This window comes from Ursus arctos, unplaced genomic scaffold (genome assembly GCF_023065955.2).
Source record: "Ursus arctos isolate Adak ecotype North America unplaced genomic scaffold, UrsArc2.0 scaffold_7, whole genome shotgun sequence".
Taxonomy (NCBI): Eukaryota; Metazoa; Chordata; class Mammalia; order Carnivora; family Ursidae; genus Ursus; species Ursus arctos.
In genome coordinates, this window is record NW_026623089.1 from 25,224,091 (window position 1) to 25,240,530 (window position 16,440).

General features: G+C 41.4%; 1 protein-coding gene across 1 annotated transcript; it reads right to left on the bottom strand.

Moving 5' to 3' along the window:
- Positions 1–714: 714 nt before the first annotated feature.
- Positions 715–11,698, bottom strand: BORCS7 (BLOC-1 related complex subunit 7). Its single transcript, XM_026494012.4, has 5 exons — positions 11,244–11,698; positions 4,126–4,188; positions 3,980–4,023; positions 2,990–3,010; positions 715–2,146 (listed from the first exon to the last, which is right to left on the bottom strand). The coding sequence occupies exons 1-5, from the start codon at positions 11,379–11,381 to the stop codon at positions 2,095–2,097; spliced, it is 318 nt and encodes a 105-aa protein (XP_026349797.1). The 5' UTR covers positions 11,382–11,698; the 3' UTR covers positions 715–2,094.
- Between the last annotated feature and the right edge of the window lie 4,742 nt (positions 11,699–16,440).

Here is a 16,440-nt window from a genome sequence, read left to right on the forward strand (position 1 = left end):
TCTTCCATGGATTTTGGCATTATGTTCTTTAAAATGAGTAAATTTAGTACTACTAGGTTTCATTATTTAATGTAAATTTTATATTTACCATTAAAATTTTGATGGTGAAATTTGTTTTATCAGGTATAATGTAAGCAATCACTGCTACTTTAATATTTGTTCCAGCATGATGAGGAAAACTTAGACCATACCTTTATTTTAATTTTTTGCAAATGTCATGTTAGGTATTTCTTTTCATCTTGTATACTTGGATGATTGAATTTTTGTTTTGTTTTCTAAATTGATGACTCTTTTAAAAAAATTAGTCCTTAGATTTTCTAAGCAGATAATCCTACCATATGATAATAATTTTGTTTCTTTGTTACTAATAGCTACACTTTTTTTTAAGATTTTATTTATTTATTTATTTATTTATTTATTTATTTATTTATTTATTCATCTGAGAGAAAGAGAGCACAAGCAAGGGAAGCAGCAGGCAGAGACAGAGAGGGAGAAGCAGCGTCCCCACTGAGCAGGGAGCCCGACACGGGGCTCTATCCCAGGACCCTGGGATCGTGACCCGTGCCGAAGGCAGACGCTTAACTGACTGAGCCACCCAGGCGCCCCATTAGCTATACTTATTTTTAACTTCTGCATTAGACATGGCCTCCAGCAAAATGCTGAACAGCCACAGTGGTAGTAAGGTCCTCTGATAATGCTTCAAATGTTTTACTCTTTTTTTTTTTTTAAAGATTTTATTTATTTATTCGACAGGATAGAGACAGCCAGCGAGAGAGGGAACACAAGCAGGGGGAGTGGGAGAGGAAGAAGCAGGCTCCCAGCGGAGGAGCCTGATGTGGGGCTCGATCCCATAACGCCAGGATCACGCCCTAAGCCGAAGGCGGAGGCTTAACCGCTGTGCTACCCAGGCGCCCCTTCAAATGTTTTACTCTTAACATGACATTTGCTGTCAATTCGTGACCCTTCTTTTTGAAGGTGAATTGAGCTCATTTACATTTAATGATCATAATAAGAGTTTATAAAATAAATGCATAACTGAATTCCTTCATACCTACTTTTTTCTTTTACCTTAAGTTAATCTGTATAGGTATAATGAGGGATAAATACAATGTTAATATGATCAGTTGACTTGATGATATACAATATGAATTAAGTTGGACTCTTATTTGCTTCTGTTCTTTCACTGAAAACACCATTTCTTATGTCAGCTTTCTCCTAATTCTTTAGTGAAGTAAGAAATGAACTAGAACACGATGGAGTCCCATTTAAAATTCAAACAAAGACATTCAAAGGTAATGCCTTTTAGCAAGACGAACTAAATGACCATGGGCAAACAACTGACAACATCAAGTTTTCACCACGGCACAACCACACACTGCGATCGGTCCCGGTCGTCCGACTGCCTTTGCATCTGGCAATAATGTTCTACAAGCGAATCTGCTGACGACTAGCAAAATGGCAAAGTGAATCCAAGGCCAACTAATCGAGAGTCACAACAAAGGAACTAGGAATGCAGGTCAAGGCAGGAGGTTGCAGCTGGCCAGATAGGATACCATTTGCCTAATTTTCATTTAGGAATTTGCTACAATGAATAAAAAAAAATCTCCTCTGAGTTAATAGGAAAGAACAGATATTATGTATCACTATTCTGTGACCATGAAATTTCCTAAATGTATGATTAAAAGAAAAAAAGTCCTTAAAAAGAGTATTATTCCTGTTTTCACAGTAGAAGCCATACTTCTGAATTTAAAACATTATTCAGCATTTGCTTAAGAACCACATTTAGATGATATAGCTTTTGACATATAAAAGGTCTATGGGAAAAACTAAGACCTCTTTAATTTTGCTTTAACATCAAACTAAACAGAGCAATTAAACACTTCGGTAAGAGCATGGGTTAGTCTGCTTCAAGAAGTACTTCCAAAATCCAACCACCTAGCTTCTCTTCAGGAGAAACTGTACACCATCACAAATCTTTTCTAACTTAACTTTTGGAAAAGAAAATGGAAAATCCAACCCATAGGACAGTAGTTGAGTAAAATACTTCCTTCTCAGTGTCAGGCAAAGAAGTGCTTTTCCCTCTTACAAGCTGCTCTATTTCAACAGATGATTCAACTGGTCCTGTAGATCAGAGGACTGCTCAACACTGGAAATTAGAACAGAGAAAAAGTTTATCCAGGATGAGCAATAACAACCTCTCTTTGTACAATTTGTACTTTCATGCATAAACACTGCTGAAGCTAACAAAATTTGTATTGGTCCACTACAGTTCCAGAAGTTTAAACTATGAAAAAAAGGTTTGTAAAGCCAATTAGTGTAACCAATATTGTAAGGGACAGATTTAATTTATTCAAAAAAACAAGACTGCTTAGTGACTTTAGCACATTTATCTAATGAGTATCGCCAACACGGAAGGTTTTCTATTCCTTACGATTGGCACCTACACCCTATAATTTTTAGAAAGTCTTCATTAGCAGTGAATTAACTTACTGCATGCCTTTGAAATATACAGTTGACCCTTGAACAACACGGAGGTTACAGGCATGACGCCCCACACAATCAAAATCTGTGTATAACTCTGACTCCCCCAATACTTAACTACTGTTGAACTTCTAGAAGCCTTACTGATAACACAGTCAATTAACACATATTTTGTATGTTACATGTGTTATATACTACACTCAGAATAAGCTAGAGGAAAAAGTGTTATTAAGAAAATCATAAGGAAGAGAAAATACATTTGCAATATATACTGTATTTATTTTTTAAAAATCTGTATATAAGTGGAACTGTGTAGTTCAAACTTGTATTGCTCAAGGGTCAACTGCACTGTTTTCTTTATATCCCCCAATGAGCCACCCCAGAGTGTATGTCAATTTAAGGGCATATGTCAGCTAAAGTTTCACACTGATCTTAGGCCCAGAAGTACAATTCCCTGTAGCCTGCTTCAGTTGGTCCCCCCGACTCCCCTACCTTTAGGGTTACTTACTTCTTCTGAATAGCTTCTTGCCTAAATCAGAAAGGGAAAGAGGAAAATAAAGATAAAAAAATCTCAGAAAACTAGTGCAACTTATGGCTAGATATGTGTAGGCAGAACAAATTTCCAGCTTATGTCACATTCTGTATTTCTGTCCATTCTAGCTTAAGACTGTGCTCTTGAAGCTCTGTCCACTCTCTGAGTGCAGAGTTGCTAAGAAGATAGATTCTAAACCTGAAGAGGTAATGACACTCTATCAGACTGAGAGAGGTGGTACCACAAACAATATGCATGGCTCACATTCAGTCCAGGTATGTGGAATCTAATGGTCACACACCTGATATGCACACACCCCAAGAATGAACATTTGGCTGTTTAAATATCAAGAGTTAAATTCTCAATCATACATTTCCGATAGGTACATAAGTAATATCAACTATATAAAATATAAAGCAAAATTAAATACGATGAAAAGCTAATTATAATTTTATCCAAAATTATAACAAAGGAAGGGTTCTCTGTATTTCAGAATCTCCTGGATCATTTCTATGTAGCTAGGGCTGGGTTAAATGGGGGGACTATAGGATACAGGTCACAGTTACACTTGATTCCCTAGTGAAAGCGCAGACCTCCCCAGGAGAGACCTTGGGCACAGGTCGTCAACAAATACTGATTAGGTGTCTACTGGGTGCCGAGCACTGTGCGACTATGGTCCTGGCACGGGCCCTGCCCTCCTGGGGTTTATAATCTCTCCTTCTGAGGAGCCCCCAAATGAACACAGAGAGGCTCACAAAAGGCAGTCCCTGCTCTTGATCTCACCCATACTCCAGCTTCTTCTGCAGTCGCCACCATCTTTTCCAGAAGGAGTGCATTCTCAACTAACCCAACCTTTCCTCCCAACTCCTGCCCTCACAGGAAAGTGTGCTGAAGCACAAAGGCAGGAGGGGGCAGCCTGCGGAATGTGACTTCGCAGCAAGCTGGCGCCGCAGAAGGCATACTCACTGGTATTGCAGGTGTGTTGTTATTATTGCCATTTTCCTTAAACTCTGCATTAAAACAAAACAAAACAAAAAGAGAACATTCCACTTCCTTGTAACCACACAAATTATGTAACTGAAACCCAAATCACAAAAGAAATTGTTTCTTACATCTTCTGAGTGCAAGATGGCATCTTCCTGTAGGACCATGTTTCGAGCTGCCTGACCTAGCAGCTGGAAGACAAAAATAAAGTGGTAATGATCAAAATCTGCAAACTTCCTGTAATCTTCTCTCCGCAGCTGTTATACCACCGCCCTCTCTCCTCCCCTCCCCCCACACAACTACAAATGATCCAGATGTAACAGAGGATAATTTTCTATTTGTTCATGTTGAAAACCCAAATTCAATGTCACCGTGGCGGTGCCGGCATGGGCTCAACATCTGCTCCAAAGGCTACTGTTTGAGAAATCAAGGGCTCCGTAACTGCAGTTAGAAGGCAAGAGGAGATCGACAGAAGTTTCCAGTCTACGGTCACACCCTGCTCCTGGCAGATGTCTAGTCCAACCATATAAGGGGAGTTACTGTACGTCCTACCCACCATCCCTGTTCCCTTGAGTCCGAGAGATTCTGACAAAGAGGGAGCCGATGACCTCAAATTCACCAGGAATACCAGCCCTGCTACAGCCCCCAGATAATCTCCCCTGTGGTAACTGTCGTTTATTTATTTTCATTTTTAAGTTTTAAAATTAATAAACTTTTTATGTGCTTCTAACGTTGAAACAGTAAAATAAGACCTTCCATCCATCTAACGTTGAAACAGTAAAATAAGTCCCTTCCCTTCCCCATTCTCTCTCCCGTGTGCATAAATATTTTTTTAGGGGCACCTGGCTGGCTCAGGCCATAGAGTATGTGACTCTTGATCTCAGGGTCAGAGAGTTCAAGCCCCACATTGGGCGTGAAGCTCACTTAATTAAAAATTAAATTAAAAATTAATTAATTAATCAATCTTTCAATTCAATACTTTTTAAATGTATATAATCTGCCCCCCTTACTTAAAATGTAACCTACTACCTGCACTCTTCCACACGCTGCTCTCTCCACTTGACAAGATAGGCTGAAATAGATCTGCAGTAATTTATACTGAATCTGCGTGTTGCTCTTTTATGGCTGCAGAGCACGTGGCTGTACAGATGTCCCTGTAAGATTATTCAGCCAGTCGTCTGCTGTAGACTGGGGGGCTATTTGCAGTCTTTGCTAGTATAAGCAGTGCTACAAAAAACACCTTATATATGCTAGTGTATCTTTGGGATAGACTCATAGACTCATGACTGTGATTGCTGGATGAGAGGGTCTCACTGGGGTTATACCATTTCGCATTCACAGCCACAGTGTATCAGAGTACCTGTTCCCTCCTTGCGGCCACCTTTAAGTGGCAAACTCCAAAGTCCTATGGGAGATGGGGACTGATAAACTGATGGCAGAAAGAAAAGGTTCTAACAGAATCTTCCTCATTCAGTCAGTCAGTCAACAAATATTTATTACATGCTGACGGTATGCCAGGAAGAGACATAGGCCCTGTCCTCACAGGGCTCACAATCTGATGTTACATAGAGGACACAGGCACTACAATACCTTGTGGTAGCTGCCGATGGGGGAGCACCAGATGACTGGGCAGCCCGGGGAGTCGGGTGTCTGACCCATTACACAGGGGTGGGTGGTCAGGGAGGGCTCCCAAAAAGAACTGACTTCTAAGCAGAGACCTAAAGGTTGGGCATGATCAGATTTACTGTTTTAGAAGCACGGCAAGTGGAATGGACTGGAGCAGGGACTGAAGGCAGAGAGACTGGCTGGGAGAACACTGCCATAGTCTAGGCAAGCAATGAAAGAGGCCTGAGCCACAGGAGTGGCCGTTAAAAAGCAGGGTGGGGGTGGGTGATCATTTCGAAGATAGAGTCAAGGAGACTCGTGATTCCTGGAATGCAGGAGCTGTTGCAATGCTGGGCCAAGGCCCTTTCTTTGATGACAGATGTAGTCATTGGCATTCTGCATCATTTTCTTGCATAAACCAACCACACACATCACATATCATCTAAGATGTCTGGGTTGGGTTTCTTTAAAGTGGAACAACATCTTGGGTATTTCCCCCTAGGCTTTTACTAGTGCTTTGCTCATAAGTAACTCAACAGCAATCCTAGCCCCTCGTCTTGAACAGGTACTGTTACTAAGTTGTTATTTGTTAGCTCCTCATCTTCAACAAGATTTTTCAACTTCCTTTTCATAGCAGTACCAACTCTCTTTTTGTTTTCATTCTAGTTCATCATTTTCCATATTATTGCGTTAAATAATGTAGTTAAAATAGCAAGCATAAACACGGGTTTAAGATAAAAAAACAATGGACCCTAAAAAAAAAAAATCCCACACGCAATGGACCGTTTACTCAGCACACAACTCGACTGGAGGCGTGGAGGAGAGAGGAGGAGGCGTGCACAGGAGGAGCGTGGGGGGGTCACATGCATTCATTACGCTGTGGGCACAAGGCTGGCATCTTCCCCACTTGGTCCTCCAGCCACACTGACCTCCTTGCACACCCTGCACACATTCCCATCTCACGGCCTCGGCGTTTGCCATTTCTTCTTGGAGCACTCTGCCTCCAGACGTCCGTGGGGCCTGCTCCCTCACTTCATTCAAGTGTCTGCTCCAATGTCCCCTCCCTGGAGGGCCGTTCCCTGACCACCCTATTTAAGGAAAACCCTTTCATCACTCTCTGCTCCCAGCTTAGTTTTTCTTCATGATATTTACTACCACCCGATTTTTTGTTTCATTTATTTGTCTCTTCACTAAAATGTAAGCTTCCTTTTTTTTTTTAAGATTTTATTTATTTATTTGACAGAGAGAGACAGCAAGAGAGGGAACACAAGCAAGGGGAGTGTGAGAGGGAGAAGCAGGCTTCCCGCCAAGCAGGGAGCCTGATGCGGGGCTCCATCCCAGGACCCTGGGATCATGACCTGAGCCAAAGGCAGACACTTAATGGCTAAGCCACCCAGGCGCCCTAAAATGGAAGCTTTCTAAGTACAGAGACCTAGTTTTGTGTACCGCCCTCTAATACCCACAATAGTTCATGGCACATAGCAGACAATAAATATTTGTTAAATGAATGCCATGGAAGGAGAGCTTTACACATGGAAACTGTCAGCTAATCAAACAAAACAGCCACATGGAGACTGTTGAGAAGAGAAGCAATGTTCTATGGGCTAAGAAGGATTCAAACTAAAAATCAGGCTCCATGTCCACAATGAGACCAAGAGCTTCCTTTCCCTCCGGACCAACCCCAGGGAGGTACCCTGTGACTCTGGGACAATTTGGGTCACACCAATAACAAATCAAAAAGCTAGAGAAGGGGCGCCTGGGTGGCTCAGTCGTTAAGCGTCTGCCTTCGGCTCAGGGCGTTATCCCGGCATTATGGGATCGAGCCCCACATCGGGCTCCTCCGCTGGGAGCCTACTTCTCCCACTCCCCCTGCTTGTGTTCCCTCTCTTGCTGGCTGTCTCTCTCTCTGTCATATAAACAAATAAAATTAAAAAAAAAAAAAAAAAAGCTAGAGAAGAGGAAGCCTGAGTGGCTCAGGCTCAGTCAGTTAAGTATCTGCCTTTGGCTCAGGGCATGATCCCAGCAGGGAGCCTGCTTCTCCCTCTGCCTGCAGCTCCCCCTGCTCATGAGTGTTCTCTCTCTCTTTTGACAAATAAATAAATAAAATCTTTTTTTAAAAAAAGAAAAGCTTGGGGTACCTGGGTGGCTCAGCTGGTTAAGCGTCTGCCTTCGGCTCAGGTAGTGATCCTGGGGTCGTGGGACCAAACCCCATGTCGGGCTCCCTGCTCAGCTCAGTCAAGGAACCTTCTTCTCCCTCTCTCCCCCTCAAATAAATAATTTTTTTAAAAAAGCTGGAGAAGAAAGTCTAAGGAATAGAAAGAAGCAGTACCTGCCTGGAGAAGACAATTGCCACAAGACCCCAAAAAACCAGAAGCAGAAGTTGTTGTGTGAAAATAGACTGTAAACACTTAGGACATATTTTTCTCTAGGAGATTCAGCTCACTGAGCTCAGGACACTATCAAGACAATGAAAGGGAAACTCATTTAATGGGAGAAAATATGTGCAAATAATATCTGATAAGAGATTAACATTCAGAATATGTGAAGAACTCTTACAACTCAACAACAAAAAGTCTAATTTGGAAATGGACAATGGACCTTCATAGACATTTCACCAAAGATATACAAATGGCCAATAAGAACAAGAACAATGCTCAACATCACTAGTCTTTGGGGAAATGCAAATCAAAACCACTGGGGGAATACTGGTAGTTTATAACTACCAGGATGGTTATGATTAAAAATGGAAAATGACAAGTGTGGTCCATGATGTGAAGTATCTGGGACGCTGGTGCATTGGTGGCAACGTAAAATGGTACACCCACTGTGCTAAACAGTACAGTGGTTCCTCAAAAAGTTAAACACAGAATTACCGTATGAAGATGACCCAGCAATTGCAATTGCAATTCAACAATTACCCAAAATAACTGAAAGCAGGGTCTCAAATAGGTATTTATATACAAATGTCATATTCACAAAGCTAAAAGGTGGAAACAATACAAATCTCCATCACCAAATGAAAGGATAAACAAAATGTGATATATACATATATATATATATATATATATATATATATACACACACACACACACACACACACAATGGAATATTATTCAATCTTAAAAAGGAATAAAGTATAGTACCGCTATATGCTACAGAAAAACAAAGACAAAGAAAGAAAACCAATAAGACACTCCAAATGATCTAAAATCTAGTAAAGGAAATGGCAAAAACACATAAGTAACTACAGAAAAAGTCAATGTGGTATGTGATAAGTATCATCTAAGAGATCCAATAAAAAGACAAAAGTCAGAGAACTAAGAGATGATGTGTCAACCCTTCCAGAAAGCTGGAATGATTTCAGTTTAACTCAATCCACACCATTTACTGAACACCCAATCTCAATCTACTATGCAAGAATCTCATGTGAAAAACACACAGGAGGAACAGAAAGGAGCAAGTGACATTAGGGCAGTCAGTGGTGACACCGTGGCTCTGGGGCCACTAAACCAGCTAGTATCACATGAGAGGTGGTGCTCAAGATTATGAGCCTAGAACCAGTCTGCCTAGGTTTGAATCCTAGTTCTACCCCTTCCTCGCTACATTGTAACCTTGGACAAATTAAATTCCTCTTTGTATCCTCTATGTAAGAAAGGTAGCTCCTCTGTTAGTGAGTGCAAAGATTTAACAAATTAAGCTACATAAAACGCAGCAGTGTCCAGCGCATAGTAGATGCTCATTAAAAGTAAGTTTATTATAATGAATATGGATGTTCAGTACCTACTGGTGGTTAACTATGAACACTATTTTTTAAAATTTATATATTTATACTTTGTTTCTCCTCCAAAAAGACCGAAGGCAATTTATACCACATTATATGCATGTGTGTGCATATACACACATACACATTTTTCTGAAAAATAGAAACAGAATCTAAAAGTCATTAAAAGGAGAAGGAAGTAATTGTGTCTACCACTAAAACTGATGTAAGAACTTTTGCACAACCAAGGCAAAAACTGAAACACTTTCATTTGCGTAATTCTTTTTTTTTTTTTTTTTAAGATTTTATTTACTTATTTGTCAGAGAGAGTGTGCACCCACAGGCAGGAGGAGCAGCCTGAGCAAGGAGTCCGACAGAGGACTCGATCCCAGGACCCCAGGATCATGACCTGAGTGGAAGGCAGACGGTTAACTGACTGAGCCACCCAGGCGTCCCTCATTTACATAATTCTTATTTGGCAAAAGGCAACGTAACAATTCCTCAAAAAGAGAGAAACTTTCCTCTGATACTGAATCCTAAAATCAGTATATCATGTGTGACCTCACACAAAACATACTTGGGATCACCAAATCAGTGACTTCAACAATAGTGTTATGGTAAATGCAAACACCTTCTTCATACGGTTATCTCTTGTAGTCACTATCATGACAAGCTAAAAACATACAATGCAAGGTGATTCTGTAAAGACAATTCTACTGGATCCTAAACTAATATGAACAAAGCTGCCATGAATATTCATATACAAGTCCAAAAGCTTGTGGCCATATTATGCTTGCTACTGCAATTACATAATTTAATGAAACAATATAAAGACTGATTAAATACGAGTTCAAAGAGAGAAAGAATTGCTATTATTATGAAAACTAAGTTGAAAATAAGCAATACTTATTTGTTGAAGATGAGCAACTAAGTCACACTGCTATTAATTATGAGCAAGATAATGATAAAAGTCTACAGAAGAAATTCACAAAGATCTAAAAAGACTTTGTATTCAGATTGTTTCACAGGTGTATTCAAGGTGTTGTTCCACTTTAAAGAAACCAAAACAGGAACTCTTAGGTAATACGTTACGTGTGTCGTCGGCTCATGCAACAAAATGAGAGGCATGCTACTTCTCTTGGATAAAAACCTAGGAGTGGAATGGCTCAGTCATCGGAACCATTTTGTTTGTCCATTCACTTGGAAACGAACATTTAGGTTTTTTCCAGTTTGATGCTATCACGGATAATGGGGCTATACACATGTACAAGTCTTTGTATGGACATATATTTTCATTTCTCGTGGGTGAATATCTAAAAGTACAATAAATACGACTATTTTGGAGACAAGCTGTACATATATAAAACTTTCTGGTGTGAAAAGCCATCATATAACTCCATTCATGGAACCAGCTAGAGAATGAAGGGGAAATGGGGGCAAAGGAGAAAGCTAATCTAAGAAACAGGAAAACCAAGATGTGGCCAGAAAGACAAATCAGAAAAGAACAAATCCATTGACGAGGCACAAAAGTGTGAAAGGAATCTGGGATGTTGAGGGCAAAACAATGCGGAATTTGGGGGCCAGAAAGGGAGGGATCTTCTTTAGAGACAACCCCGTGAAACAAATTCGAACTGGCTAGGACCACTACCTTATCCGCTGTCCTGCGGCAATCTCTAGAGCACAGATTCCCACCATCCCTACAACGCAAATCCCCCCGAGACTACACATCCCAGAATGCAACACGCGCCCTTCGCGAACGAGCTCAACCCTCAGAGAGCAGTTCACAGCCTACAATTCCCAGGAGGTAATGCGATCCCCTTCCCACAGCTATGGAAGACTCGGGGCCCGGGATATCGGGCCATAAGTCCACTCCCAGCTCACCTCGGAGCTCCGGGAGCCTTTCAACACCTGCTTGGTGAGCGCGATCACGTCTGTACCACAGGTGTTCACCTTCTCTGTGAGGAGCCCCTTCACGGACTGACCGAATCGCGCTTGCGAATCTGGCGTCCCAGTCGCCATCACCTCAACCACTGAACGGCTCAGCCTGGGCAACGGCGAGTCGCTGGGGCCAAAAGGCGTCAGGGCGGAAGGAAGCGAGGTGGTGTCTCTTCTACCGTGGGAAAAGGAAGGGACGCATGCGCCCAGCGGAGGTTGACCTTAACTAACTTTAAATTAATTTAAAATATTCAGTTGAGGGGCGCCTGGATAGCTCAGTCGGTTAAGCGGCTGCCTTCAGCTCAGGTCATGATCTCAGCGTCCTGGGATTGAGCCCCACGTGGGGCTCCCTGCTCAGCGGAGAGCTTGCCTCTCTCTCTCCATCTGCCTGCCGCTCTGCCTATTTGCGCGTTCTTTCTCTCAAATGAATAAATAAAATAAAATAAATTCCATTGATATCCTGAGGAAGATGGGGCCCAGGCAGACATCTCTGGAGGGGACGGAGGACAATTTCAGTAAATCCATGGGTTAGAATCAGTAGGCCTGGATTATACTCCTACTTCTCCCATTTAGTTGTGTGACTGCAAATTACTCAAGATTTGCGTCTTGTATTCATCAGTAAGAAGTAACAATGTTCAAGTCTCCAAAGGGTTATGAGAATAAATTAAGACCATTCAGTTCAATTTTAATAAAATTTCATTTAGTAAATATCAAACTGTGCTAGGCTGAGGGTAGAGAAAGAAAAGGTACAGTCCTTGTCTCTGAGGAGTTCCCAGACCATGTGATGAGCCCTGTAAACAGCTAATAAATGGAGGAAATGCTCAACATCATTAGTAGTTTTTTATGGTAAATGATCTCTTTTTTCTATTAAAAGCAAACTGGTCATCACCTTGGAAATGAGTTAATACCTGAAATAAACTGTCAAACCATTTCCCAAAGTTTTTACCATTTTATGTTCCCAATAGCAGTGTGGGAGACTCCAGTAGCTCCACACCCACAAATTTAGGAGAAGATTGCTATGTAGCCATAGTAACAAGTAGCCCCTGTGGTAGACAGACTGGCTACTGACAGGTAGCTCCCATGATCCCCATCTTGTGGTGTTCATGTGCTTGTGTGATCCCCTTCTCTTACATGTGGGCAGGACCCATGTCTTGCTTTTAACCAATAGAAGATGCACAGGTAATGGGAGATACATGATTGTGTGTGCATGATTATGTGATTACAAAGACCATAAGACCCATCTTGCTGAAGTCTCTTTCCCCTTCGCTGGTGGTGAGGAAGCAAGCAGCCATGTTGGAGAACTCCACATGGCAAGGAACTGCTTCTAGTCACTGAGAAATGAGCCTCCAGCTGAAAGCCAGCAATAAATAAATAAATTAATTAAATAAATAAAAACGAAGCACTCAATCTAACAGCCTAAAGGAACTGAATACTATAACAATCTGGAAAGTGGAGAAATAGATCCTTACCCAGTTGAGCCTCCAGATGAGAACCCAGCCCTGGTTCACACCTCGATTGCAGCAGCCTTGTGAGCCCCTAAGTAGATGGCCCAGAAAAACTGTACTTGGATTCCTGACCCACAGGAACTATAAGATAATAAATAAATGTGTGTTGTTTTAAGCCACTGTTTGTGGTAATGTTGTTATACAGAAATAGAAGGCTAATATACCACCAGAACTTGTTTGAAATCTGTTCAATCAGTTAATGACAACTAACCTCAGTTAATCCCTTTTGCAAATCAAGTAATCAGAGTCACTTCTGAAAGTCATCCAGGAAACAAATCATGCCAATAATTACCCCTGAGTGCCAATCAATCAACAATAGTCTCACCCAATAACACTTCTATAGATCAAATCAACCTTCTTACATCCATCAATCCCTGAAGTCTATGCTTCCCCAAAACTCTATTATGATCAGCAGTCTACTCTGCTAAGAGAGACTGCCTGCTCTCCTTTATTATAATAAACAAATTCAGTTTTGTCTTTCTATGTCATATATTGAGCTATAGTCTTATCATTTTGGATAATTCTAGAGGTTCCAGCAAGATCATTTTGAAGACCCTCACTTGGCAGCATTCCAGGGACCCTCAGTTCAACAGGTGCACTTACTCGACATGTATAAGATCACTAGGCCTGGATCTTTGTATTAAGTAATTAGACCTTTGGGTCTGGAGATGCACCATTTGGTTATAAGATCTAGTTCTTTGTATAAGGTTATAAGACCTTTGGTTTGGTGGTATATTGCTTGATAAATATTTTTGCCATTAATATGATAATTCTGCTGCTGCCTTGCTTTTGCTGTTGTTGTTTATCTCTATGTACAAAGCTATGTCACAAGGGATTTTGCTTTTTCCAGGATTATCTTGTTTCTTTTGAATGTATAAGGGAGTATTCTACAGAGAATGGATGGAATCACAGGCACAATAGTCTCCAACCCAACCTAAGCTGACCTTTGAGGGTTAATGGTTGAGGTCTATTAGACTGGAGACTGGCTGATATTATCACATCCCTTTTGCTAACTGAAACCACCCAATCTTTTTCCAATAACTGATTAACTAATTATGAATTATCGTTACTCTCTCTCTCATATTATCATCTACTGGCATAACTTTCTTAATTCAGAAACTCTATAATCTTTACCCAGTGAAGGAGGATCCTAGATTGTGTTTCTATAATTCAAGAAGTGTCCATGGCCAGAAAAGGACATGCTAATACTAAATATTGATCTAATGTCATTTGTTGATTGACGCCTTAGTAAATACAAAAATGACAGCACCAGGTCTGATACAGGTAGTCTAGTAACTCTTGTAAAATCCAATTCCTTACCAGAAGTCAAATTGTCTAAATGGTTAAACTATGGCTCTTTCTAGGGCATATCAAATTACTCAAATAAAAGGGTAGATATGTAACCTAATAGCTGCCATGCCTTTAAAAGAATGAACTTCTTTAAAATGCTATTATAAAAGTTTTTTTTTAACTTCTTCAGAAAGGGCGCCCGGGTGGCTCAGTCGGTTAAGTGTCTGCCTTTGGCTCAGGTCATGATGCCAGGGTCCTGGGATGGTGCCCCACATAGGGCTCCCTGCTCAGCAGGGAGTCTGCTTCTCCCTCTGCCCCTCCCCCTGCTCATACTCTCTCACTCTCTCAAATAAATAAATAAATAAAATCTTTTTAAAGAAATAAACTTCCTCAGAAAACTTTTTTTACTTTTTTAAAAAAGATTCTATTTATTTATTTGACAGAGAGAGCACAAGCAAGGGGAGGGGCAGGCAGAGGGAAAGGGAGAAGCAGGCTCCCTGCTGAGCAGGGATCCCAGGACCCTGGGATCATGACCAGAGCCGAAGGCAGACACTTAACCACCTGAGCCACCTAGGCGCCATCAGAAAACTTTTTTAAAGTTTTTGACAAATGTGAATTACTTGATGCCTTGATATTACCTAAATTAATTGCTGGTCCTAAAGGTGGAAGGTCACAGTATTACACTATAGAAGCAATAATCCTGCAAACATATGTTAAAGATAATCATGTTAAACAGGCTGCTGTGATTAAAAGTTTATATACAAGAACCTCATATAAGACAATAAAAATAATAACAAATTCATGGAGAGGTTAAAGGATTCAAACATAAATACACAAAATCTAGGGGCACCTTAGTGGCTCAGTCAGTTAAGCATCTGACTCGTGATTGCAGTTCAGGTCATAATCTCAGGCTAATGGGATCGAGTTTCATGTCAGGCGCGGTGCTGTGTGTGGAGCCTGCTTAAGATTCTCTCTCTCTCCCTTTCTCTCTGCCCCCTGCCCCTGGCTCACACTCACTTGCTCTTTCCCTATTTTTCTTAAAAGACTCTATTTGAGAGAGAGAGCAAGTCCGAGCTGGGGAGAGAGAGAGAAGGGCAGAGGGAGAGGGAGAAGCACGCTCCCCACCACGCAGGAAGCCCAATGGGGGGCTCAATCCCAGGACCCTGGGATCATGACCTGAGCCGAAGGCAGACTTTTAACCAACTGAGCCACCCAGCCCCCTCTCTCTCTCTTTAAAAAAAAAATTAAAGTAATTTAAATTTTATTTATAATTAAATAAATAAGTACACAAAACCTGCCCACCAAATTCTGAAAAGAACCACGAGGAATGATTGACTTTAAGACCTACAAAGGTAAGGTCTTTCATTCTTTTAAAATTTTATTTATTTATTTATTTGACAGAGAGAGAGACAGCCAGCGAGAGAGGGAACACAAGCAGGGGGAGTGGGAGAGGAAGAAGCAGGCTCCCAGCAGAGGAGCCTGATGTGGGGCTCTATCCCAGAACGCAGGGATCACGCCCTGAGCCGAAGACAGACGCTTAACGACTGAGCCACCCAGGAACCCCAGGTAAGATCTTTCAAAGCCAGCATCATCACCAGACAGCACCAGAAAAAAAACCTCAAATGGACACTAGATTAAATTCTCCATGAAGCGCCTCATTCCAGTAGGCACAAACTGGCCATGATATAGAACACTGATTGAAAACTCTTTCTAGGCTAACAGAGGATATGGCCAGTCCATGCCTCATCTGTAACTAAATAATTCTGCAAAAGTTTGTAAAGGTTTGATTCTAACTCTATGACATTCTGGAAAACTCAAAACTATAGAGGCAATGGGGCGCCTGTGTGGCACAGCGGTTAAGCGTCTGCCTTCGGCTCAGGGCGTGATCCCGGCGTTATGGGATCGAGCCCCACATCAGACTCCTCCGCTATGAGCCTGCTTCTTCCTCTCCCACTCCCCCTGCTTGTGTTCCCTCTCTCGCTGGCTGTCTCTCTCTCTGTCGAATAAAATAAAAATAAAATCTTTTAAAAAAACAAAACAAAACTATAGAGGCAGTAAGAAGATTAGCGGTTGCCAGGGGTCAGGGGAGTGAGATGAACAGGCGGAGCATAGATTTTTAGGGGAGTGAAACTATTCTAATGATATGATAATGATGGATAAATGTCATTATACATTTGTCCAAACCCGTGGAGTATACGCCACCAAGAGTGAGCCCTAATGTAAACTGTGGATTTGCAGTGATAACGATGTGTCAGCATAGGTTCATCAGTTGTAATGAAGGTACCACTTTGGTGGGGAAGTCTATGTGGTGGGGGGCAGGGAGTATATGGGAACTCTCTGTACCTTCC

Excerpts from the sequence above, each read along its gene's own strand:
- BORCS7 (XM_026494012.4), bottom strand. The coding sequence starts at position 11,381 with ATGGCGACTGGGACGCCAGATTCGCAAGCGCGATTCGGTCAGTCCGTG. Across the intron at positions 4,189-11,243 it reads AAGGCTCCCGGAGCTCCGAG|CTGCTAGGTCAGGCAGCTCG; the intron begins GTGAGCTGGGAG and ends TTTGTCTTCCAG. Across the intron at positions 2,147-2,989 it reads CAAGAAGCTATTCAGAAGAA|TGTTGAGCAGTCCTCTGATC; the intron begins GTAAGTAACCCT and ends TCTAATTTCCAG.